The 27292-nt window shown below is 39.9% G+C and overlaps 1 protein-coding gene and 1 long non-coding RNA gene across 5 annotated transcripts in view; one reads left to right on the top strand and one right to left on the bottom strand.

Annotated features, from left to right (window-relative positions):
• Positions 1–17713, top strand: part of KIF14 (kinesin family member 14) — a 31550-nt gene extending 13837 nt beyond the window's left edge. The window contains exons 11-30 of one of the 4 annotated variants that reach the window (XM_081194267.1): positions 682–854; positions 1555–1702; positions 2450–2513; positions 2673–2857; positions 3661–3763; positions 3974–4134; positions 4947–5094; positions 6669–6821; positions 7699–7816; positions 8747–8840; positions 9255–9393; positions 10048–10148; positions 10554–10630; positions 11481–11702; positions 11825–12009; positions 12700–12858; positions 13095–13214; positions 14193–14267; positions 16049–16187; positions 17274–17713. In XM_081194267.1, coding sequence (XP_081050393.1) covers positions 682–854; positions 1555–1702; positions 2450–2513; positions 2673–2857; positions 3661–3763; positions 3974–4134; positions 4947–5094; positions 6669–6821; positions 7699–7816; positions 8747–8840; positions 9255–9393; positions 10048–10148; positions 10554–10630; positions 11481–11702; positions 11825–12009; positions 12700–12858; positions 13095–13214; positions 14193–14267; positions 16049–16187; positions 17274–17665 — 2956 coding nt within the window. In that variant the 3' untranslated portion in view covers positions 17666–17713. Of the gene's footprint in view, positions 1–681; positions 855–1554; positions 1703–2449; positions 2514–2672; positions 2858–3660; positions 3764–3973; positions 4135–4946; positions 5095–6668; positions 6822–7698; positions 7817–8746; positions 8841–9254; positions 9394–10047; positions 10149–10553; positions 10631–11480; positions 11703–11824; positions 12010–12699; positions 12859–13091; positions 13215–14192; positions 14268–16048; positions 16188–17273 lie in introns of all 4 variants that reach the window. The other 3 variants (XM_081194269.1, XM_081194268.1, XM_081194266.1) reach the window with 3 other exon arrangements.
• Positions 17714–23140: 5427 nt separating this feature from the next.
• The window catches only part of LOC308587158, a 31840-nt gene continuing 27688 nt past the window's right edge, over positions 23141–27292 (bottom strand). The window contains exon 3 of the long non-coding RNA XR_014008243.1: positions 23141–23736. This is a non-coding gene — a long non-coding RNA (uncharacterized lncRNA). The remainder of the gene's footprint in view (positions 23737–27292) is intronic.

The following is a 27292-nucleotide window of genomic DNA, read 5'->3' on the forward strand; positions in this document are numbered from 1 at the left end:
CTTTCAGCTAATATCTGTGGGAAAGGCACTGCTTTTAAGCCAGATAGTGCTTAGACCTCTGAGTTCTGAAGGCCCCCCAAAACATTCCTTTCTTCAGCACTAGGGGTGGTGGGGTGAGGCATGCATTCTTTGGCCCGGGCTGCACTGTTTCCTGAACAAGTCTTTGGGAAACAGCCCAGGCCAAGCTGAATGAAGTACGCCTAACAGTTGTGCACCACTTTTGACTTTTGCTGTAGTCCCCACACAGTTTTCTCAGCACTTTGGGGAAAGTCAAGAGGCCTCTCTAATGGTGCACACACCTCTGGGTATCTGCCTGTTCCAGTACTGGGAGGGATGGGAGGTTTATGAGTTACGCTTCCCAACTCTGTTCTGATGAGAAGATGCCCCCTGCAAAAAACCATTGGTGTTTCCTTTCCGCTAATGCTAGCAGGAGTCCAAGGGGAAGTGGAAGGTGAATGGTGACATGTTGTTTGGAGGAAGGAAACCAATTGGGTAGCGAGGTGAATGACCTGGATCTGATTCCACAGGTGAAGAACTTAGGCATCCTTATTCTAATCTACATAAAGAATTGGATCCTGCAAAATGCTCAAAACATGTACTGTACTTTGTTGTATCTTCAGAGAATATAGTCTTAAAATAAATCCAGACTGGGGAAAAACATTTATTTTCTTTCAAATGTAGGCTGTTAAAGGAAAGTCTTGGTGGAAACTCAAAAACTGCTATGATCGCCACAATTAGCCCTGCCGCAAGCAATATAGAAGAAACTCTGAGTACCCTTCGATATGCTAAACAAGCTTGTTTCATAATCAACATTGCCAAAGTCAACGAAGACATAAATGCAAAACTAATCCGAGGTAAGCCTGAGAACTATTTTGCTTCTTGCCGAAATAGCCCTATGCCAAGTTGCTCCTAGATTTCTTACAAAGTATACACTTACTAAGAGGAAGTAATTCAAAAGAAAGCTGCATCAATTTATGGACAAATGCTTGCAATTGAAACCCACAAAAATGGCAAGAATCATTATTTTAATGATAATATGATGAAATTGCTTATTGGTAGTCTGAAGTGCAAAATACTTTCAAACAGCTCAGAGGTGATCACAGCTCCCTTACAAGCATGTCTGTATGTTACATGTTTGCAAATATGTGGGGTTTTTTTTACACTCATACTGTACATTTTTAGGTGTGTAGTTGATATGCTGCATTTTTTTAAAAAAACCAATACTTGCATTTATTCAATATGCAGGTAATTTTTAAATTGCAAACATTGTGGGTAGGATTCATCTAACAAACCCTGTCAGCAGAAGCCCTGCACAAGGACTTCCACTTGCAAAATGGGTCCTCCCCCTGTGTTCCACGAAATTGGCTGGGGAAGGCAGAAGAACTCCCAGAACAGCAGAGAGGGGGAGGGGAGTAGGTCCATTCTGTCTGGCAAGCTGAAATGCTTGTGTAGCTATAACATTTGTCACTGTGAGACTCATAGATGCCAATCCAGAATATTTGCCAATATAAGAGATGCCATTTTGACTAGCTGCCGAACTCTCGTTAAATGTAGAATTGAAAGCTGAAATTGAGAAACTGAAATTGGCTCAGAAAAACGCTCAGAATGTTGACCCTGAAAAACAAAAGCTTTATATGCAAGAAATAACATCTTTAAGAGTGAAGCTATACCAGCAAGAGAGGGAGATGGCAGAGATGCAAAGGTACTAGTACTTGATGTCTTCTCAAAAATACAGACTGCTAAAGGAAGGTTCCCCTCTATTTTTTTTTACTATTGAAATATAATCTATACAGTTAATTGTGCATTATTGCATAAAGATTGCACATAAATAATAAATAAATAAATAAATAAATACTGTATTTTTTGCTCTATAAGACACACTTTTCCCCTCCTAAAAAATAAGGGGAAATGTGTGTGCGTCTTATGGAGCGAATGCAGGCTGCGCAGCTATCGCTGAAGCCAGAACAGCAAGAGGGATTGCTGCGCAGCAATCCCTCTTGCTGTTCTGGCTTCAGCGATAGCTGTACAAAGCCTCTTCAACAACATTTGATTCAGAATATATTTTTTCTTGTTTTCCTCCTCTAAAAACTAAGTGCGTCTTATGGTCGGGTGTGTCTTATAGAGCCAAAAATACAGTAATAATAAAAGCAATGTTGGGGCCAGACTGTTTATCTCAAATTGATAGTTTTAACATTCACCTAAGCAATTGTTGATTTAAGACTCCTCTTATATATTTCCAGTGATCTTAGTAAATTTCCAGTTATGCAAATATAATGATGGTTTTTCTAATTGCTTAAACTTTGTTTCCAATAGTGTGTAAGGATATAAATATTATTAAGTGATAACTCAATTCGATTCTAGATAATGTATCCCTTTTGTTAGCCTCAGAATTACATTTGCGAAACGATAATAAGCTGAACCACCATTTTATTTCCCCTGATAAATAAAGGGCCTGGAAAGAAAAACTTGAACAAGCAGAAAAAAAGAAATTTGAGGAAACAATGGAGTTACAGGTACCATTTTTCAAGTAAATTCAATTGTGGATGCAAAATAATAGTTTTCCCAAGTGTCATTCTTCTTCCTTACCTGCATCATATTCCTACAACAGCAAATGAACAAAAAGTTGCTTTCATTTGCATGCAATATGTAATGTTCTGAATCTTTTATTTTAGAAAGCTGGCATTACATTCAAGGTTGACAATAGTTTGCCTAATTTAGTCAATCTCAATGAAGATCCCCAGCTCTCTGAGATGTTGCTATACATGATCAAGGAAGGACAAACAACAGTTGGGAAATGCAAGCCAAATTCACGTCATGATATTCAGCTGTCTGGTGTCCTGATTGCAGACGACCATTGGTAGGTGTTTCTCTAAATTAACAAATAATGATAAATGGGTCTTCTGCTCTGCACGATTCCTCTGGTTAATATGCAGCTCCACTGAAATAAATAGGTGCATTAACTTGTGTAGATTTATAATCCAGGCTAAAACAAATTTAGCTGAAAGTAAATGGGGCAGACATTGTGTGTTTAGGTTGACAGATAAGGATGGTGATTAGACAGATTCATGGAGGGATAAGTTTATCAATTGCTACTAGTCAAGGCTATAGGAAAGTTCCATATTAAGAGACAGTGTGCCCTTCAATACCAATTGCTGGCGAGCAACAATGGACGAGGGCTTACGGATTTTTCACAAGCATTTAGTTGCCAGCTGTAGGAAACGGGATGCTGCACTAGATGGAGGTGAAAAACACCTCCTTCCTATCCCTGCTCATATAAGTCTGATGCAGTATAATTTCTCTTGTGCTCTCATGTTATATTTGTAATGCAGCATAATCATTTTTTAAAATCCTATTTGTTTTCAAGCGTATTGGCTACTGTGCTGAAGCTATGATCCAAAGAAACTAGTTACGTGAATGCAAAGAAGTTAAAACTGCTTCTTCCTCTCTCCTCTCCCCCGGCAGCAGTTTCTCATGTGGAATGCCTTTGAAACACAGGCTTGTTTCCAAAGTAGGATGTCATGATGTGGCAAAGGGGTCAAAAATTTGATTGGGGTAGGAATCAGCTGTTTGATTCCTGGTATACGTGTGTATCCCAAAGTGATTTGTCACACTTTTCCTTACTTGAAGCTTTACTGATAATAACATATTTCTTATTTGTAGTATTATCAAACACATGGATGGTGTTGTGAGTATTATTCCACTGGGAGGAGCGAATACATACGTTAACGGAAAATGCATTTCAAGCCCTACATTTCTCCATCACGTGAGTTGGTTGGAACAGAGATTTATTTGCATGTCAAATTGGGACAGAAGTTTAAATTCATGTGTCATATGCTGGTTTAGTGTAGATTTTGAATGACTAAGCATGATACTATTTGATGTCACTCATGTGCCTAAGCGCTTGCATGCAAGCACACACACACACAAAAATTCATTTTTAACATGCATCAAACATATATCTTGGGTTTTTTAGGGTGACCGTGTCATTCTTGGAGGAGACCACTATTTTCGGTTTAATCATCCCGTAGAAGTTCAGAAAGTCAAAAGTCTTTCTTGTGGCACTTCCCTTCCTGAGGACGGTCCAAGTGGCTTTGAATTTGCGAAGAATGAATTGCTGGCTTCACAAAGGGCTCAGTGAGTACTAGTAGAAATTCTGACTTAAATGGTAAATGTGTTTTCCTTCTTGTGTGTGACATGAATGTTGCACCCTAGTTTTTAGAACTTTGATTTTTGTATAGGTTGGAGATACTAAAATGAACAAACATTTACTTTCTATGTAAGAAAGGTGTCTTGCTGAATTCCCATCAACATCTAGAAATCCCGTTGCCACTAAAAGCTTAAGTTTAGACAACTTAGAGCCCACTGTTGCTCTTAGAGCTGATATGGTAAGTTTCATTGGTGTTCATGCAAAAAGTAGCATTAAATTTTGTTATGGTGCTAACAGGAATATAGCAAAGCGATGAGTGGCAAGACAAGTTACATTACCATGTAGCCTTCCTTCATGTTATCTTTGGAACAAATGGGTCTCCTAATAGCAGAAAAAAATTATTTTGAAATATGAAAAACTAATCTCTTCACTTTTGGAAAAGTAGTGCTTTTCAGACTTGTATTTATACTGTAATGTAGGTGAAAGGATTGTTTAAAGGTCCTGCACAGCATATTAAGATGATTGAAGCTCCTACTTTTGGGTGTGCATATGTTTGGGGATTGGAAATAGTATCTAAGCTGCAATCCTGCACCCTCTTACCTCAGAATAAGCCCCATTGAACTCACTGGGTTTTACTTCTGGGTAGAGATATATAGGATAGTGGTATTAATGACTTGGGATAACTAGTGTGTTTCTGTACTACTTTTCTTTTGTGTTAAAAAAAATGCTATAGAAAACTAGCCATAGCTAGTTGGATATAGGTTTTATCAGTTAACTTGGTTTTTAAAACACCCTGTAGACTTGAATCAGAAATAGAAGAAGCACGTCTGAAAGCTAAGGAAGAAATGATGCAAAGTATCCAAATCGCAAAAGAAATGGCCCAAGAGGAACTTAGTTCTCAGCAGAAAATTTATGAGAGCCAGATAAAATCATTAGAAACACAGCTGGTGAGTCATTAATAAGTATTTTAAATACACTTGATCCCATAGAAAGTAACACTGAATGGGGAGGATAGGGTTACATTGCTATGTGCATCAAAAGATGTAACTGCTCCGCATGTACACTGCGGTCTAGATGAGGATATACATTCAAATGTGTATCCCTGCTTATACAGACGGTCTGCATTAGAGACTTCCTTGAGGATGGGAAGGAATAAATAAATATGCACAGGACAGTTTTTCATGGTACAGTGGTACCCCGCAAGACGAATGCCTCGCAAGACGAAAAACTCGCTAGACGAAAGGGTTTTGCGTTTTTTGAGTCGTTCCGCAAGACAAATTTCCCTATGGGCTTGCAAGTTTGTTTCCTTTTTCTTTAAGCCGCTAATAGCCGTGCTTTGCAAGACGAAAAAACCGCAAGACGAAGAGACTCGCGGAATGGATTAATTTCGTCTTGCGAGGCACCACTGTACATCACCTCTCTGTCCTGAAGCTGGAGGCTAATGGAGTGAAATCCACTTACATTCTAGTAGTTTACTATAACTGGTTGTGAATTGGGCTGTTAGAGAATGGCACCTAGTTTTTTTTATGAAAACCTTCTTAGAATCATAGAATTGTAGAGTTGGAAGATTAAGAGTCTAATGCTCTTCAAACTGAGCTGTCCCTAAGAAGAGGAGTTTGGATTTGATATCCCACTTTATCACTACCCTAAGGAGTCTCAAAGTGGCTAACAATCTCCTTTCCCTTCCTCCCCCACAACAAACACTCTGTGAGGTGAGTGGGGCTGAGAGACTTCAGAGAAGTGTGACTAGCCCAAGGTGACGCAGCAGCTGCATGTGTAGGAGTGGGGAATCGAACCCGGTTCGCCAGATTACGAGTCCAGTGCTCTTAACCACTACACCACACTGGCTCTAACTGAAACAATTGACACAATCCGGCTGTTATGTTTTTCTACCAGCTAATTTCATGTCCTAATGACAGCAACTCAACTGTGAATATTCTGGGATCTTGGTTCCCAACACTATCCTATACCACATATATGTATGTATGTATGTATGCATTTGGCTTATTTTTAGGTCATCTTTTAGGGCCAGGCTCTCCGAAGGTGGCTTCCAACATATAAAACCCACAAATACAGTATCTTCAGGAAGTAAAAAGATATCGTTCTTCTTCCTCATCTTTCCAAAACCTCTTCCCCACTGTAATATATAGCATTAGAGTGTTCAGATTAGGTGCTGGCTTCTGAAAAAGGATGAGCATACTCAGTTCTCAGTTTCAGCTCAGCTTTAGAACTTTTTTCTTTTTAATTTAAAAATTATTTCTGCGCGTTTGAATTGTCTCTGAGTATACCCAAAGCACTGTCACTACTTTGTCTGGAGGTGGTCCAGGAATGTATGGAAATCTGAAGAAAATAGAGTGAGAGAGAAAATGAAAGAGCTTCCAAGATTTTTGTGAAATGTGTGTGTGTGTGTGTGTGTGTGTGTTTATGTGAGCAAGTAAAGAATATTGCTTATTCTGGTTTTGCTTGGGTCAAGCATATTTTTTGTTATTGGCACATATTATTAATTCTTTTGTTTTCTTAGGAAGAAGAATCCCGGAGGAAACAACTGCAGGAAATGAATAATAAAATAGCTGTAAACAAAATTCAAGAGCTGGAGCAAGCAAAACGGGGCCTTGAGCTAGAGGTACACGTAAACAAGAAGCGCTTGGAAATGGAGACATTGGCTGCCAGGGAGGTAAATTTAAAAAAACGAAACCTAAAACCTAGCATCTTGTCTTATCAATTGGACAGTGTACTGTGATCTAGTATTGCTTCTCTGAATCTATACATTCTATGCAGCATAACTCCAAGAAACTATGTCACAGGCGCCCTCTAGCTCTACCCTTTCATGAGATCGACTGATATTTGGGAAATGATAGTTTATGTAACTTTGGGTACTCTGCTGATGTGCCTGTTACAGCCATGGAAGGCATCCCTCGAAGCTGTGTTGTGTAATCACTCTTTGCAATGTAAAATATTTGCAATCATATTGGAAGGAAACGAAGACCTCTTTTTAAAATTGTGCTTGGCAAATGTGAAGAGTAAAGAAAATGGCATATCTGTCCCTGTGAATGGAATATTAACTTAGCTGAGGATTAATAGTTGCAAGTTTGTCTGAGTCACTTTTACGTAACTCTAAAATTGTTGTTTTTTAAAAAATAATATCTGCTTTGCTGAATCAGATCATAGTCGGCTATACCTCTGGAAAGTTGTAAGCATGGCATAAAAGTGATGGCCATCCCTTATAATTGTCATTTTGCCCCCAGCAGCTGGTACTTAGAGGTTCCATGCCTTAGATAAAATCATCCTAGTTTTAATTAGTTGTTTTCTAAAATCAGTTTGTGCTTTCCCCCTCAAGCCTAAATGAAAGGAGCATTGTTTCACAACTATATCTGTGTACTGTATATGTTTTGAGGGTAATGGATAAGGCAAGGTAACTAATAGAATTTATTTCATTTAGGATCAACAGCCTGAACAGAATATTATGTGTATGGTGTTAAATAACACCCCTTCCATCTCAGAAGCTGTGCAGCTTTTGCTGAAAAATCTCATAATCCCTTGCTTTGTGGTAGGTTTTAGAAGATCATGTCATTCGTCGTGCCAAGATTCTAGAAGCTTTGGAAGCTGAGAAGCAGAAAATTGCTCAGGAAGTGGCAATGCTTCAGCAGACTCATGGAAACAGAAATAAAGGTATGTTTACATTATTATATACAGCTACCTGTATGGTGGTTAACCACAAACTAACGTAAGAGTGTCTATATAAAGACTTTTCTTTCAGCAGGAATCCAGGAAGGCCCTCTTCATCTCTGTGTTGAAAATATATCTTCTCCTTGCAGCTAGGGAGAGAGGGCATACTGGTTTTTTAAGGGTTTATATATTTGCTTACAGTGTTCGAAACTCCCAATGTTCTAGGCACATTTTGTGACAGGGAATTTCATTAGCGCCAGCAATTTCTGAGCTCTGGGCGCAGTACAGTGCCTAAGATTTCAGAGTAAAACTGCAGAGTGGAAGGAAAGGAGGACCTTTTTCTGCCTCCCCACTTCCAGCTACTCCAGCTGAAGACTAGAGAAGAGACCCTCTTAAGAATATTAGGGGGGTGGGCAGGGGAAGGACTAGACCATGTGAAAAATGAACGAAATATTTTAGCTGCAGTTCATTCATTTTCAGCTTTGCATTGTTGTTATAGAAATGTACACCTAGACATTCCCTTGTTGCAGCCATAAACTAGGTTTGAGGTACCATTTGGCTCCTAGTTTTCATATCTCAGTTTCTAACACTGTTTGCTTGGAGGGCTACCCTTTAAAAAAAACACCACCACCCCCACATTTCTTATCCATTCACTTGGGAGCTTTGGAATATACTGCTTATCAGTTTCTTTCCAAACCTGTTATGAGAGCAGACTTGGGAGGGAGCAGTATGAAATTATACAGTACGGGCGGACAATAGTCTAAATGTTTTTGTGCATTCCTCATAAATACAAAAGTCATCCTGTCCTGTCCTGTCCTGTATAGAATTTAAAAAGAATTTCAGGGATTACCAGTTCAATGACTGATTGCATAATTATTAACCAGTAATTAAAGAAAAGTCCATTATCTTTTTCTTTGAAAAATATATAATTAGCAGAGCCAAACTGGAATTCTTTGAAGCTGTCCATGATGATCAAGGAGGCCAACACTATTAGCAGTAAATTGGAGAAACACACAGTTTTTTGTAGGTAAGTATTTTAACTAAAATATTAGAAGTGGTACTGCATATGCTTCTTATGTTCTGTGATTTGATTACTTCCTTTGAATAATCAAATATAGCATTTCTGTTAAGAACGTATAGTTCTTAAAAAAGAAAAGGAAAAAAGAGGGGAAAATGTGATTCTGGAAGGACAAGGGTTTAGTGAAAATTCAGTGAGATTTCCTGTACTCGTGTTTTTTTCTGAAAAGGCTAACATAATGTTCCTGGCTAGTTGCAGGCTTTTTCATTCCAAAATCAAGCACCTATTTGTAAGGTGTTTTGTCTTGTAATCTGTGTGTAAAGTACCCCAACACCACAGAAAGATAATGGTAATCAAGGGACACATCCAGTAATTACAGATACTTCATGTTCTGGGAGTAAATTGATTTGTTTGTTCTATCAGGCATGATGCAATGGATAATAAAAGTGGTCCTGGCCATTCCCTTCAAGTTCAAGTCCGTAACATCAGGCTTGGTGTTGCAACATTCTGGAGTTTGGAAAAATTTGAAGATAAATTGGCTGCAATGAAAGAAGTCTATGAGGTTTGTTTGGGAATAAAACATTATTTGCTTCCTAAAATATTGCTTTTATGAGAAAGGCAGTTTTAAGATTTGCCTGAGTAAATCTGATTTAAAAGACACCACATCCAATATAAGTATCTGTCCATGTTGCCAAAGGCTGCTGACTCAGAATTGGTTGGGTGTCAGTGTCCCTGGAACCCAGTGAGGGGTTTGGTTTCGACACTTCACAGAACAGCCTATGGTTGTAGGGGAGGGCAGAGGTCAGTGACCTCAAGCTGGGGATTTGGAGAGTGACAGAGGCAAGGGAGAAGATGCTGGAGGAGCAAACAGCGGTGGAACAGAGAAAGAGATCTGGAGGAAAAATGTTTAGAAAGGGTAGTGCAGCGAAGCATGGAGAAATAAGGTGTTTGCAGGAAAGCCTAGCTGATGAGGATTTAGCCAAAGGATCAGGGGTGTAGTGGGGAGAGAGAGAGAGAGAGAGAGAGAGAGAGAGAAGATTCTGGTCCAAACTTCAGTCCCTATCCTGAAGTTAAGGGATGGCAATATCTTTTTCTTCTTGTGCTGCCCACATAACAGACTTTGTTTTGGAGCTAACAGCTTTTTTCCAGATTTATGAAGGATTTAGGCCTTCCCTTGTCCAACACATTTAATGAAACGGGTTTCTTTCCTTTCCAGACGAACAATACTAACAAAGCTGATGAGATTTTTTATGATCCCACTGATGAATGGGAACCTGATTTTTCAAATGCATCCATCTCTTCTATTTCTTCAAGGAGGTAAATAATTTCTAGATTGAATTTAATGTTAAATCCTGCCTCTTTACAAAAAATATCTATAGAGAAGTACCGTATTTTTCGTCCCATAGGACGCTCCGTCCCATAGGACGCACCTAGTTTTTTCGGGGGGAAAATAAAGGGAAAAATGGGGCAGCCAAGGTTTCTGCTGGGGGAGCCAGTACAAGCCCAGATTAATATATTTAGAAAGGGATGGTTTCCAGCGTCCTTTGAACTGTTGCTGTGTTCATCCTGCAGTGGCAAGATAAATGAATAGTGTTTCTCACTAGAAACCAGATGTAAATAAATGTATGCATGAGTTTTAGAAAATTAGTGGAAGCCACAAAAGTTTAAAAACACCTGTGCTGCTTTGTTTTCTCCCCTTCCATACTTGGTCAATTTCGATAGAAGTTTGAGGAGGAGCAAAAGAATTTCTGGATGTTTGTCTGAGGTAAAGATGAGACTGCACAATTCATACCTATCAGGTGTGTATGCACTTATAATCCTGTCACCTTCAAAAGCTATATTTAATGTTGCGTTCATTTTTAGTGGTTTGCGATTTTTCTTAAAAAAACTAGTGTTTTTTTTAATATTCCCATATTTATAGGGGATAGTGTTCCTTTATATATTTTTGCCAGGTGTGCAGCAACACGTGAGAGGGCATTCTCAATATTGGCACCCTGGTTGTGGAATGCCCTCCCTTCACAAATTTGACTGGTGAGTTTTTGGTGCCATTTGAAAGCACACTTATTTACCTACACTTTTGGTCAAACCAGATGTGGAGTAGGCAACCTGCCCTTGCTGATTTGTCAGTTTACTATATGCAATGATGAGCTGGTTTTACTAGTAATATTTGCTTACTTTTTATATTGTAACTTGTTTTGGGATCAATTTTAATGAAGAGCAATATATAAATCATTTCATTAAAGAAATATATCTTGCTCTCTTTCAAGTCATATTTAGTTTTATATTATTTATTATTATATCATCATCATCATTATTTACAAAGAGCAAACCTGCTTTTTCAAAAGGGCTCTACTTATTTGTCATAGTTCCACTCTGTACAGTATTTTAAAAAGTAGGGTAAAAGATCCATCAGAATACTGACTTACTCAGTGGAGGAGTAAGCATACAGGAAAGGGTTAATCTCTTCTAGAAGGTACAGTCAAAACTAGACTGATTTCTAGACTAGACCCCCTGACTTCTGTAAGGGAAGTTAACCCTTTCCTGTATGCTTCACTCTCAGCTAACTAGAAGAGCACTTCACAATTAAGTCCAGTTTTCCATTTTGTCTAACTATACGTATGCCTTCATCACAATGTTCTGTCATCACAGACTCAGCAAATAAACTGGGCAGCCTGGGCTCAGACCTACCTGAATCATCTCTACCTGGCATATGTAAGGAACTGATAGATTCAGCTTTGGATGTCTTGGGACAGACTACAGAAGAGGAAGAGAGCATAGCACAAAGCCTTTTAGCAACATTGTTTAATGTTTACGCTGGAGTCTCTGCTTTGATAAAGGCTTATGAGCAAGCTGAACAAAGTCAAGAGAACTGTAAGTTCTATTGCTGAGTTAGTAGCCCCCTTTTGAGTTCTAGCTTTGAACCTCATATAATTTATTTACAAATGCACATTTCCTTCAGTCCAGAATAATTTGCCTTCTTTCTATCTTTTCAGTTTTCGCTGTTAACTACACTGCTCAGTCCTGCAGCATCAAGATTAGTTCAGCTTTCGAACAGCTTGTTGTTCTAACCAAGCACTGGCTGAACAGTTTTCGAAAAAATGAAGAATTTGTAATGATTCATGTTGAACTAAGGGAGAGTGTAAAACACCTGGGAGCGTATCTGCAATTGCTCTTACGGGTAAGTTTTCTTATTATGGCCATCCTTTAGGAATGAAAGAGAACAATTGGAAGTGCAGTCGTACCTTGGAAGTTGAACGGAATCCATTTCGGAAGTCCGTTCAACTTCCGAAACATTCGGAAACCAAAGGGCGGCTTCTGATTGGCTGCAGAAAGCTCCTGCAGACAATCGGAACCCGCGGAAGCCCCGTCGGACATTCGGCTTCCAAAACTAGTTTGCAAACTGGAACAGCCATTTCAGGTCTGTGGCATTTGGGAGAGAACTAAGCTGTTCGAAAACCAAGGTGCGACTGCATTGGCCAAAACTGTATTATCTATCAGTGTACACTGCAAATATTATAATGTCATGTTTCTGATGCTGGAACAAGACTATACAGTAGTACATCTGGTTGCAATCGGGATCCGTTCCGGAGCCCTGTTCGCAACCTGAATGGAACGCAACCCGCATCTGCGCATACGTGGGTAACGATTTGCCGCTTCTGCACATGCGCATCACGTCATTTTGTGCGTCTGCGCAAGCGCTGAAACCTGGAAGTAACCCTTTCTGGTACTTCCAGGTCGCTGCGGGACGCAACCTGAAAAGACGTAACCCGTAGCGTTCGCAACATGAGGTATGACTGTACTGTTGTCACAATATGAATAGGAATTCATCATAAAGATGCATGCAACAACTGTATTTTTGTTTTCTCAGGGCGGTTGCTCAGATTTGTCTTCAGTAGTAGTAGAAGCACAAAAGAAAATAATGCAGATGTTGAAACAAATGGCAAAATACACAGGACACTTGGTGGTACTTACTGGCTCAGACCTACATCTTTCTGCAGAAAATAAAAGTGATGCAAGCAACCCAAAGGTAAGAGAGACAGAGACAGAAGTGTCTAGTTCACATGTCACAGTAAGTCAAACCATGGTTTTGCAGATCTGTGGATAAAAAGATCTGATAGGGTGGATGCAACACAATGGATAAAGAAAGTACCAACAGACCACTGTAGGGATGGGGAATCTGTGGCCCTTTCAGATGATGAGACTTCTAAAAACTGTAACTGGCTTAATTTTTATTTTTTTTAAATCTCTTCTTGTTTTCAGAAGCAGTTCATACCAGACATCTGTGATGGAATGGTCTCTGGACTGGAACACCTTTTAAACTGCATACAGAAAAAATCTAGGGCAATGTGGAATGAACTCTTAAAATGGTATCCACAAAATGAGGTGATGTGGGGATAATTATAAACTATCCTTTATGCATGAGGAGGGAAGCATATTTTTTACTATGTCACAAATTTAATAGTGCAGTTTTAAGCTTCACACTGTTTATATTTGCAACTGGTGATATTCATTACAGACTTGTGTATATATAATCAGCATTTGCACTACACTTTTTCTCACAGCTACACATACCACAGAAACACTTAAAACACATGGCATAATGAAACTGTTGACTGCTCAAAGGTTAAATTGTTGGCTTCTTTAAACCAGTGTGTCTGCTACAAGGGCAGTAGATTAAACCAAAACCAAAACCAGAATGCTGTCTGTAGTGAACAATATTTCCATTTTTTTTTATTGGTCTTTGCTGCCTTGGCAGACAGACTGTAGCATTAAGAGGGGATAACTAAAGTGTTAATCTTAAATGCATTGAAACTCTCTGTTTAATTATGCTGTAAAATTAACAAGGAATCGTAAGTGGCAAAATGGGAAGCATTTTTCTTATGACAGCTGATATTCCAAAATATATTGTCCAAGATGCAAAATGCTACTACAGTGGTACCTACTCATTAGCACAACCATGGTTTGCCATGGCATTGCATGTAAATGAGGTCACTGACCGCTGTGATCCCCTTCATATGGTGGTACAGTAGTAGGGGCAACCTTTTATATTTTCACTTGCATTACACAAATTTTGTAATGTCTGAAATGGGCGTTCTGTGTGGATATCCACATGTGCAATGCCCCAATATACACTTCTCTCCCCTTTCCCTGTTGATATTAGAACGTTACATTTGTTGGGTGACAAAGGGGAATGGGCTCCAGCCACTATGCTACATCCCAAACATTGTAGAGGCTATTATTCATGAACCAGGCCAAAGTTTCTGCATATCTCAGCTTGTGTTATGTTAGAAACTGTTTTATGTTTATGGTTTAAATTTAAGTAGAAAATAATTTAAAACGTCTTCACACTTTTCTTTGCAGGTTCAGAATCAAATAAAGACTAAAGCTATGGATTTGGCTAAAATCCTTGAAAATATAATAGCTGGTTGTAAAAAGGTAAACGGAGCTCTTGCTTAGTTACATTTTTCACTTTGGACTTAGCAGAGTAGTATAACGTTGCTTACATATTACAGTGAAATTCAAATGAAATTAAACATTTTCCTGTTATTCTTGAAGTTTGAGCACTCAGAAGAGATATTTAGTCAATCAATGCCAACAATAAATGGGTTTTCCAGGATTTGCTTACATCAAGGATGGGAAACCCTGTGGGCCTCTAGATCAGTGTTTCCCAACCGGTGTTCCGCGGCACACGAGTGTGCCGTGAGACATCGGCTGGTGTGCCGCGAGATGCCTGGAGGGAGGCGGGCGAGTCGGGCGGCGAGAGGCGGGGCGGCGGCGGCGAGGAGAGGCCGCGCCTCCTGCTGCTGCCTGGCGCTCCTCCTCGCAGCCGGCAGCGCTGCCTGGGCGCCTCCGCGCGACTCTGCCTCGCTGGGTTTGGTCTCCCAGCAGAGACGGGTCACACGCGCACCTCCCTCCCTCCCTCAGCCTGCGCGGAGGGAGAGCCAGAGAGAGGCATCGCTCCTGCGCGGCGGGAGAGGGAGCAGCCGGAGCGATGCCCCAAACGAGCTGAATTCCGAGCGAGGGACTGAGGGGGGAGGGAAAAAACTTTCACTTTCGTGCGTCCCTCCCGGCGTGACGCTGCGCGCTGACGTCACGGGGCGGGGCTTTAATGGTGGTGTGCCGCGAGATTTTTTTTCAGTAAACAGGTGTGCCGTTGCCCAAAAAAGTTTGGGAAACACTGCTCTAGATGTTGCTGCATTCCAACTCCCATCAGCCCCAACCAGCATGACCAATGGTCAGGGATGGTGGGAACTGTAGCCTAACAATATATGGAAGGCCAGAAGTTCTCCTTCCTCAATTTACACGTTATGGGTTGTATCCAACTGTGTCACTTTGTGGATGGAAGACACTTTGATCCACTTCTCTTAGTGGAACAAAGAGGCTGGTGCTTCTTGCCAACCCCCACGCCCTGCCCCGCCCCATCCGCAGCCCCAAATGCACACTCTATCTCAAATCTCATTGGAACCGTGTGGGAGCTAGTGTGAGGGGCTATATAGGGAAGGGGGAACTGCCAAATAATTATGATTAAACAAAAATGCCTCCCTCCCTGTTCCACTTTAGCAAAATTTTCTAAGAGGCCCATGTCAGTGGAAGGACACAATTAGATGCTACCCTATATTTATATATATATACCTAACAATCTAGGGGCGTGGGAGGCGCTGTGGTGTAAACCACTGAGCCTTGGGCTTGCCGATCGGAAGGTTGGCGGTTCGAATCCCTGCGACGGGGTGAGCTCCCGTTGTTCAGTCCCAGCTCCTGCCAACCTAGCAGTTCGAAAGCACGCCAAAAAAGTGCAAGTAGACAAATAGGTACCGCTTCAGCGGGAAGGTAAACGGCATTTCTGTGCACTGCTCTGGTTTTGCCAGAAGCGGCTTAGTCATGCTGGCCACATGACTCAGAAAAACTGTCTGCGGACAAACGTCAGCTCCCTCGGCCACTAAAGCAAGGTGAGCGCCACAACCCCAGAGTCGTTCGCGACTGGACTTAACTGTCAGGGGTCCTTTTTTTACCTAACAATGTAATATGTGAAGAGTGCCTTATTGGACACAGGTTGCATCTTTACAGATCTTTAAAAGACCTACATAGTTCTTGAAAAACCAAGGCCACTTGTTTTTCAAAATCAGTATGATAGGCAACCCTAAGGGACAGTATTCTCAGGGATAAAATTGTTTCTATTGTCTGTCATTTTCTGAAAACCATTATATTAATTGCCACAGAAAGTAGCAGCAAATATATCATGGACTGAAGAAAGTGTTGATCAGGAGTTAAAGAAAGCAACTAGCAAAGCTGTTGCATTCTTGGAATTACACCATTGCATAGATCAAGTCTGTCGGATGGTTACTTCTTCATTAGAAGGTATGCTAATTTTCGTTATAAGGTATTGTGATAAATGACTGGATTTTTAAAACCATTTTAAGAGTATGCTTAAAGAGATACATCAGTTGGTGCCAGAGTCCTCCATTTGCTTTACAATGTCTATGGTGGAAAATGGTCATTGTGATCTTTTTTCTTTCTGAGTAAACTTATTGCCTCCTTGATCAAGGCCAAATTCACATTAGCTCTTTAGTCTTGCTGTTGCAGAACTGCTTTTCTGCAAGCATTCCCACATTTCATTGGTAACTTGTAAAAGTTGCTTAGATCGTGTGGTCCTTCTCATGCTAAAATCAGTGACTGTGATGGAGATATAGGCCTGGCATGGAGTGTACAAACTTCATATTACTGACTGAAAGCAGAAGCCAACAACGAGAAAGCAGGTTTGCTGCTAGAGCTTCACCAGAGGGTAGCAAAGTGAGTGAAGAGAGAATTTTGTGGGGACCTCATGGTGTTCCGACCAGAAACATCATTGTTTCTTCTGTATGCAGTGTATTTAAAATTTAGATCCCTGCAGTTTCTCTCACTGCATCTATGATAAGTAATATACACTTGTTTTTATTAAGGTCAGCTCTGTTTGGCTACTGTCTTTGTTCTTGACAACCTTTTCTACTAGCTAAGGATGCCTATTAGGGAATGCAACCATCAGATTGAAAAAAGGTTCGCCATTCAATCCTTTTCTACAATGAATGGCAGCCCTTCTCCCTTCTTAATATCTAAAGTTTAAAAAGCATGTAGTAGGATACCTAATACTTGAACAAAGCTTGCATGCAGTATTATTTTCTGGGTGCCTCAAGTGCAGCACTTTATGCTATGTCAATGGTTGATTCTGCCAGTGGAAGCCATGAACATATCCCCACCTTGTGGAACAAATTATAGTAAGGTAAACAATCATATTTCTGCAATCATTCTCTAAGCCTCCTGAACATTTTTTTTTAATGAAAAACAAAAATAAGCTATGTGTACAAATCTGTTATTCCTTTTTGAGTCTCTTCAAACGATGTGCAGATTATTCAAATTTCTTCCTAATTATTTTTAACTTACTGGTTTTTTAACCTTTGTTTTTCACAGGCTCATATAGAAACAGAAGTCCATTTAGGTATTTCATAGAAAAGATTTGCATCTTAACTGGGAATTTTAACACTCTCTGCAACCCATCTGTATTATCTACTGATACAGCAGACAATCCTGTTTGCACAATCCCAGAGCCTTCTGTGAACCACAGAGAATTGGACTCCGTAGCAAAGTCACTCGTTATAAGTTTTGAACTTGAACAGGGACAGAATTCATCAAATGTTCAGGACACTTGTATGCAAAATTCTTGTTCTGAAGGAAAACAACTTGAAGAGGATGAAGTTCTAAACATCTGGGAGCAGAAAGAAGCCCCAAAATGGGAACATCTACTTTGGTCTCTACCTAAAAGCTTAGGGGAAGCTTCACCTAGTGGAATCCATTGGGTATAAATTATTGCTTAACTTATGGAATGCAGGAAATAAACACTGTAACGGTTATGTTGGCTATTGTGTTGGCATCTGGAAAACATGGAGCCTTGGAACAAGAAGTCTTCACATGCTCACCCAGCCAAGATTGCCCTTCTGTGGTGAATGGAATAAATGCAGGTCTTCCTCTTTTACTTGCATATTTAAGGCATTGTGTAAATCCATTCATGAAGTCTCAGTTCACTAAATGTTTATCTCTTAGGGTGTAAGTAAAAGTTTGCAAATCATCCCGTGAGAAGGGTGCCCGGTTCCCAAAATATCTTATATATACTGTTCAGAGGAGTGGTCTTGCCTGCTCCCTCTATCATGGAATGACAGTTCTTGGCTGGGTGATGTAGTCACTGGTCCCTAAAGAAGCTGCAAATTCACACCTAAAGGAAGTCCAGTCCAAGACGCATATTTTAAGCTGTGGGGTGAGTCAGAAAATTCAGTCGTTAAAATTTAATTCATTCTGCATGCATGTAATAGCTTCATTTTAAAACCATGCTTCAACATCGAAGGAGTTGCATTAACCTTGCTGGTCATATTTCTTAGCTCTTGGAGTCTATAAATGTTTAATGTTTAGTAGGCAGTCGCAGTACCTAGGCCAAATATATTTAAAGCGAAATTCTTGGAAAATGGGGACATAGTTGCTTGGGTAGTGATGTGTCATTTTATATGAATAATTTTAAAAATGCACCCCTGTTTTGCAGCCATTCTTTGGGCACAGTTCAAGTTGTAGAACAAGAGGCTTAGAAGAGGTCTCTTGCTGCCACTGAACCCTCAGGATGCTTAATCTCCAAAGAGACTCATGTCTGCACTCATGCAAATGGCTTGTGTGTACCACAAGGGTGTCTAAACATGTGTGCCAATTTCCCTTTCAGCAGTAGCTACTCATTGTTAGTGAGAAGCCACTTCAAAGGACCCCAACCTTTAGGTATGGTTTTCTAGGGCACAGAGGAAAGGAAATGGCAAGACTGCCCTTTGGATTCCATTTGATTACATGGGATAACAGGGTATGAGGTAAAGTGATTTAAAAAGTAACAGCTTCTTCTCAGTTTGGTGACGATGATTTTTAAAACAAACAAGTGAAAGGGATGTAGCTTCTGAGTATGGTAAGTTCCCTCAGCCTTAATTTTAAAGAACAAGCTTTTCATTATTTTGTAATTTATATGCAGTACTTGTTTTGGTTGTTATTTTTAAGAATAACATATTTAATTCATTTTAGCAGAGCTTTTCCAGTATAATTATGGTTTGCCAACAGAGTTGTTCGGACACCTGAAAGTCAACTTTACTTTTAACGGTGTACCACACATTACAACAGATCTCATTCATCATTTGTTAAAAGGCTTTAAAATGATCGTTGACTGGACACAAACTATTTCAGTTGTTGAGAATTTTAAAAATCCCTTAAAACAAAAACACAGTGCTGGCTTTCACATTTTTATAGTACCAGTTTTGATTGATGCTTGTAAATGTAACTCCTCCTAATCATGTATTGTCTATACACATCTATTTACATACACAAATTTGTATATAAGGTCTTACAAAGATCAGAATTGAACTGTAAAGATTTGCAAATAGAGCATAAGGTACATGTAAACATTATTGGTTCTTTTTTAAAAACAAGTATCTGCCTTGAGCCATATATATTGAGTTTTAAATGCTGTACAAAAGTGATATTAAACTATTCTATTCAAGTGTATATGTTTTTAGAGCGTTTTAAAAAACCTATATATTCATATATTGGAGCTCACCTGCTGTGTGTGTGTGTGTGTGGAGGGTAACAGGTTGACAATTCCCTGCTTCCTGTGTCCTGTTCCTCATGGCTCATAGGGTTGCTTTTCAAGGTGCCACGGGGCAGGACTCCTCCTAGCCACCTCAGAACAGGGAAGCTAAAAAGCCCTTGGGCAGTACACTACATATGGCTCTTTAGATTCCAGCCACTAATTATTTATAATATAGTGTTTTTGCATGTACTCGCACGCCAAGCAGAGTTAATTAAATTGCTACGTTTTAGGTTTCAGAAGATTTGTACCCCGCTTTCTTGAACGTTCAGCACTTACATTTTTTTAAGCCAGTAGCTAACATTGCATTGGCAGAAGACAAGCAAAACTCCTAATGCAGGACTACAGGTGCCTTGTAAAAGAAACATGAAATACATGAAGCCACTTTACACAAATTCAAATGATTGGTTCTTTCTGCCTGCTGCCATCTAGCAGCTTTTGTCTAGCCTTGTAAACAAAGGCCCTTCTTACTTCTGCTATGTGTGAAATTGAGGCCTGAGCTGTAACCCCTCCCCTTTAATATGAATTTGTCCTATAGTATAGCCGTTTTTAACATCAGTGCCAAAAATGGTGCTTTGCAGACTCTGCTGTTCGTTTATTCCTCCTGCATATATGACATAGGCCTTGCCTTTTCTCTTCTTTCCTCTTGAACTAACACTGACCTTTCCTGTCAATGTATCTGAGTCAATTTCCAGGCCGACACCGGCTAATTTTGCTGAAAACATTCCCAATCTATCACTCTTGTTCCTTTTCCCTCGGTGAGTAAGCAAGCTATGTTCATTGTTACACTCAAACTTGAAAAGATTATGGAAATAGTTGCTCCATAATAGGTTAGGAGGATGCAAAGGAGAGTTCTTATCCTCAGATCTATGATGTATCTTGATGGGCCAGTTTTCACAGACACATCCTGTTAGGCTCTTAACAGAGTATTTCTGCCAGCTGAGACAGAATTAGATTTGGTTCTCTCAAAATTACCCCCCCCCCCAAAAAAAAGTTGTATTTTGTTTCTCATGCCAATTCTCCCACACCCTGGAACCTGAAGAGATACGTTAGGTGACCACTCAAATGTGACTCCACAGTGGCTCTGGATATCTGGCTTAGAGCAGTGTTTCCCAAACTTGGGTCTCCATCTGTTGTTGGACTACAACTCCCATCATCCCTAGCTAGCAGAAACAGAAGTCAGGGATGAGGGAATTCTAGTCCAAAAGCAGCTGGAGACCCCAGTTCGGGAAACACTGGCTTAGAGTGTACCACTGAGTCTGTTTTGAACTTTGTACCTGATCTTTACTCTTGATTCTAAAACATTTTTAAGAGAAGAAATGGATTCCAGCTACTTATGTTCTGTGTGGTTAGTTAGTGCCTCATAACCCAGCAATTTAAAATGCTTCAGTAAGTGTCTTGAATAATTTTCTTCCATTTCCACTATTTTGAATCACCTCCTATAGCATTGTTAAGAATGTCGTATTAGGAGTCCTCTGGAAACTATATTGTTCTATAACTCATAATTTGCATATAGGTTTCTTTTTTAAAAAAAAAAACTGCATTAAGAGTGAGAACATATTCTTGCTTTCTCCAAAGAACACTAAATACAATATGCATAGCTGATGTACAGCTTCCGTATTCACTTGGTTCAATAATGTCACCCGCAGGTAAGAGAGAGAATCACAGTTATTTTCCTCCTTAAAACAGTTGTGCCACAAGCACATGGCTATATACTGTACTATTCACTTTCTAATCTACTTATGGATACAATGTTCAGACATTTTTCTGGGCAGAAGCAAATATTTCTGTTAAGTTGGCTATTTATATTTTAGTGTTTAAAACCCCTACAAAAAGAAAGGAAACCTTGCAGACATTTACATTGTAAATAATCATACAAAATACAGGCCTCTCAACTTCTGCACAATAGTACAGTAATTGGAATGCTAAGAGCTGAATTTTAACTGCATATCTCTGTCCAGGTTTTGCACAGTGCATGTATATGTCTGTAATATGTATGCAAATATGTCACACAAACATGCTGCCAGAGTTGCTGAACTACATTTGGTTCTGTCAAAGGCTTTCTTGCTCACAAAGGCAGGCTGTTGTGCACACATTGTGCGTATGGGCCCCTTACCATCTGTTGTGCATGCGATTTGTAGCCAATGATTGTGTGAATTGACCCAAGGTCTTAACCACCCAGACCTTTCTGACTGAAAAAAATCAGTCATGCTCAGTTTATTCATTAAAATATAAGGCTTTGAGAATTCCAAATTGGCACCAATTTCTGTGCGTTTAGTTCTCTGTCTTTCTCTAAGAGAAAAAGGTTTGTAACGGAGCCCAATATAAATGTTGGGAGCAATAGTTATTCTTCTGTTTCCAACTCTGCTCTCTTCTTGGGCGACTTCTTGGATAGCAGTATATTTTGCTTGATTCTCTACAGCGTGAACAGCTGGGGGCCCTTTCTTGCTGCCTCCCCAAAAATCTGAGCACCTGATGAACCAACTATTTGGGAACTTGCTCAGATTTGTTATAATGGAGGTTTGGGTTGAATTCTGATTTGCTTTAAAAACCTTAAACCTTGGGTTTGATTTTGCTTCAGGTTCATTAGGCCCACTTTGTTAACATTCACTTTTATTTGTGGATCATAAAAGAAAAGAAGCATTTTTTTTTCAGCTACAGGAAGTATAGAAAAGTCTTAAAACAGTCATGACAGAAAATTAGCAAAAGCAACCCTTCTTTTTACAGTAATATTATTACTCAGTGCTTACAAGCCTGAGGGTGGCTAGTTGGTTATGTTTCTTTTTAAAAATGCTGAAGTGCAGCTGGTATTCCTTAAAAAATTAACTTTGCAGCCACAAAAGTTCAATCCTGGAAAAAATTACTGGGAAATGCAAGGATAGTGATGTCATGTATTTGTTTTAATGCTTATACATTCAAGGGGAAAGCATTCATCTGCTTTTATTTCAAGTCATTTTGAAGTAAAATCCATTTCCTTTTTGGCAAGCCTAGCACGAGCATTTTTAAATTTAAAAACTGGTACTTGTAATTAATGTAGAACCACTCGATGGTTATGTTTCTTTAACAATAATTGCACGGTATTGACTATAGCTTACAGCTTCATCCACCAACAAGAGTGTCTTCTGCATAAGCCAAAAAGGGTCCCAAATCCAGCAATGATGGGCAATTTTATGGGTTTTACAGGACATAAGTATTTTAATTGCCTAGCACTTGAGCCTCTCTGCTCTTAAATTGGGCTTCCGAGCATGGCTTGTGCATTGTGGTAGAAGGCCAAACATTGTCCATTATTTCTTTCTCCCAGTGGTTGATAAAACAGCTCAGCTGCAGATCTGCAAACTGCTTGCGGTGTCTGTACAATATTTATCAAAATCAGCTGTACAGTATCAAGATTGCAGGAGCCAGAAATGGGGCCCAAATATTAAATAAAAATAGTTGGCATAAAAATATACATAGTCAATTTGAATTTGTAGATTGAAGACAATGAATAAGTAATTCGCTTATCTTAGAATGTCACTTCGCTTTCAATAATTTAGAGATGGGTTCAACAAGCACAAAAAAATTCTAATTTGATTTCATGGAGCACACAAAAACATCTCGGGTGGGGGGAGTGGAGAGCAGTCCAACATGATGATGTGTGTTTATAAAGTAAGTTGGGGTTTTTTTGGGGTGGAGGTGGGATGGAAATGCAAGTACAATTTTTAGTATTCTGCCTTATTTCAGTAGCATGCAGTTTCCTCATCTTCCACTAGATGGAAGTGTTTCACAATGGTATTACAATCTGTAGGACTTTTAAGGACTGTTGAATACCATCCGAGGTGTGAAAATTACCAGTTCTCATCCTTTCCCCCAACATATTCCAGAGGAGTTTCTGAATAAAAATTAAACCCCAAATATAACCCCTCCAAATTACATATTCAGCAGAAATAGCCCTTTCCTGAGATATAGATCATTACATGGATGCACATTATACTAGCTAATACTATTTTCCCATATGTCCCAGAATTATCTACTCTGATGTAGAGATATACAGATGAGAAAATGTTTCTCCTGTTTAGGGTGCTATCTCCACTGAAATAAGTGGCAGTTGTGCAAAATAACTATGGTGCTCTTGCAGAGTTCCCATACTTTTTTATAGGCTTTGCACACAAGAACCTCTCTCAGTGGACGGTGCTCTTTTTAATTTGTACAGAAATGCTTTAGTATATAGGACCAATGTCCTCATTCCAGTGGTAACCTCTTCAGGCCTACTTGGGTTTTACCACCTCTAACCTGTAGTAAAGAAAAATGAGTTGTTTAAAAACTACAGTCCAAGAGAGCTATTTTAAATAGGATCGTCATTTAAAACCAAAGCCCTGCAGTTCCTGAGCCACCAAAGCTAGGAGTTACTCAGATCCATCTCCAACACTAAGTAAAGCACAAGGCTCTACACACACACACACACACACTTAGTTTTTCTTACAATGGCTTTACAACACTTTGCTTGGTCCTAAGGAAAGTATTGCCTCAATGTAACTTTCTTCCCAAGGGAGAATGAGCACTACCTATGATTTTTGCCTATTTGGGAGATCATGCTTAAATGTGTGGGTTATTCATGATCGTATCTGTTGAGAATTAGAAAAACAGCAAGGGGGGATTTCTCTATCAGGAAATGGAGCATTTGCACCTAATACTTCACCTGTTTAATTAAGGCAGCATTCAACCCCGTAACCATCTGACCAATGAAATTTACATCGTAATCGTGTTATTAATCTTGGTGTTTCCAAATGTCTCAACACAAATACATCTACATTCTCTTAACGTGGACTAGCCCTGAAAGCAAAATACATTTCTGGCCTTAGTGAGTGAGCAACTTGCACTAATCCACAAATAAGGATATGTCACACCCTAAATCAAAGATGCCATCCAGCCTGTTAACTTCAGAAAACCAAACTACATAGGACCATCTATCGAAGGGCCAAATTACCTATTACTAAAAGATGCAGATGTTTCTACGGAGGAGCAACTCCAGAAGTGGGGCAACTGTTGGCAGCATCTGGAGCTGCCTTCATCAAAGGCCACCCTATTGATACTTCTTTCATCGTGGTGTACTGCGTTGATAACTCTACTGCTCACAAAAGTTTTGGTTTTAACAGGTCAATGATTTGTACAGAATTTATTACTGGAGTGCGGAGGATGTTTCTCCCCATTTTGATTAATCTTTCCAAATTGCAAACTGACTTGTGTCCTAGAGAACGTCCTTCTGAGCACTAATTTTCCATGCCAAAATAGCTGAAGACAGCATGTCCTCTTTTGTAGGTGAGCCACAATTTTGGCTGACAAGTCTCATGACAAAATGTTCCCTGAAGTTTAATACTGATGCAACTGTAAGCTTTCTTGTCCAGTTGGGAGTATCGTAAGAACCAATATGTCTGCCAATGGTCTGGGGAGACATAAGCCTAAAGTGTACAGCTAGGGAAGCACTCTCGCTCACAATAAGGCAATTTGCGCAGTTGTCAGGTGTGGATGGGGGTGATGTTCATATCTCGTTGCAATGCAAATGCTAATGTGCACCCCTGAGCATTATAATAGGGTGTGAGCATGTGGTTTATACAACTGTAGCTGTCTTGGAGCTAGCAAGTGGTATCATGGCCCATTAGCACTTGTGGAGATAGGTCAAAAACTGGTTTGAGGACCTGCTTTTATGTTAACAAAATGGTGCTAATGACTATCTCTAAATGCCTGGCTCCACACACACACACATACACTCCCCCCCCCCATTGTAGTGTGTGTTCATTCTTTCAAGCAGCCCTAGCCACACATCCAGGGTCTTTGTCTTGGAATACTTGCTTTCAAACAATATGAGCATGACTTTCCCATAAGGTCATAATATAATGTGCTGATTACAGAAATCTGGCAACAGGCACATGGTTTGTTCTGACTTTAGGTTGGCTAAAATCCCTATAAAACTACTGACAGATGTAGGAAGAGCACTGTTTCTTTCCCTTGGTTCTGCTGGTTGGGTTTCCCTTTAAGACAGCCAACCCATTTCATTATTATGTGAAATAAAGGTAAAGGGTAAAGGGACCCCTGACCGTTAGGACCAGTCATGGACGACTCTGGGGTTGCGGCGCTCATCTCACTTTACTGGCCGAGGGAGCCGGCGTACAGCTTCCGGGTCATGTGGCCAGCATGACTAAGCCGCTTCTGGCGAACCAGAGCAACGCACGGAAATGCTGTTTACCCTCCCACCAAAGTGGTACCTATTTATCTACTTGCACTGCGTGCTTTTGAACTGCTAGGTTGGCAGGAGCAGGGACTGAGCAACAGGAGCTCACCCCACTGTGGGGATTCGAACCGCTGACCTTCCGATCGGCAAGCCCTAGGCTCTGTGGTTTAACCCACAGCGCCACCTGCGTCCCTATTATATGAAATACTAGACTTTTATTTAATGCTTATAGCAATGGGCCAGCAAGGATGAAACTTCATGCAGAGGGGTATGAAGCAGCAATAGAAGACAGCTGTAGTGTGTCAGAAGCTTTATGCTATGGATGGGGAAACTCTTGTCCATCAGATGTTGTTGGACTCCAACTCCCAACAGCCCCAGCCAGCATGGCCAGCAGTCAAGAGTTGATGGGAGCTGTAGTCAACATCTGGAGGGTGATAGGTTCCCTATAAAATCAAAGAATTGTAGAGTTGGAAGGGACCCTAAAGGCCATCTAGTCTGACACCCTGCACTGGAGGAATCTCAACTAAAGCTTCCATAAAAGATGGCTGTCCAGCCTCTTCTTAAAAACCTCCAAGGAAGGACAGTCCACCGCCTTCCGAGGGAATCTGTTCCATAGCTCTTGCCATTAGAAAGTTCTTCCTGATGTTTAGTCGGAATCTCTTCTCTTGTGAATTGAATCCATGGGTTCGGGTCCTAGCCTCCAGAGCAGGAGAAAACAAGCTTGCTCCATCTTCCATGCGACAACCCTAAATATCTGAAGATGGCAATCATATCTCCTCTTAGTCTGCCCTTAATCTCCTCTTATCCTATCCATGCTTTATATTGTTTGGGGGAATAAAGATAGTTCGGTGCCAAATGCCACATTCCACCAACATTTTGCTTAGGCAGTGGCACAGCCAGTGTAATTGCTTAGCCATGGAACTTCATCTTTCCCCTAAGAATTATCAATGAGGTGGGAAAGACCTACATATTTGTCTTTGCTCCTGCAATGGCAATACAGTCTACAGGCATATTTATTTATTTATTTTTAATTTCTATACCACTTAATATTTTTAATAAAAACCTCAAAGCGGTGTACAGCATTAAATCAATAAAACAGTAGCTGGGCAAAGTTCCTCCGGCCTCATGAGGAGCCTCTTTAGTATAGGAGAGATGTGGCTATTTTGTGTGTAAAGAGCTGTAAGATGTTGAAATTTGGTAAAGATTTTGGTAAAAATATCCAACTATCAGCATGGGAAGATTATGGAATAAAGAATGGAAATTTACGGCCTGTTATAAACTTAAGGGAAATCTTTTGAAGATGTTTTACAGGTGGTATATAACTCCCAGCAGACTATTCAAAATGTATAAAACAAGATCTAATATGTGCTGGAGGTGTAAACAGGCAGAAGGGACACTTTCATATGTGGTAGGGTTGCAAAAAAATTAAGAATTTTGGGGATATTATATATGAGGAATTGAAAAAAATGTTTAAGCAAACTTTCATAAAAAAGCCAGAAGCCTTCCTCTTAGGCATTTTAGATTCAAATATTCCAAATGGGAAAAAAGAGAATATTCTTACATACTACAACAACAGCAAGAATATTAATTGCCAGAAATTGGAAAGGTGAATTAGTACCA

The sequence above is a fragment of the Podarcis bocagei genome (assembly GCF_964188305.1).
Source record: "Podarcis bocagei genome assembly, chromosome: 5".
Taxonomy (NCBI): domain Eukaryota; kingdom Metazoa; phylum Chordata; class Lepidosauria; order Squamata; family Lacertidae; genus Podarcis; species Podarcis bocagei.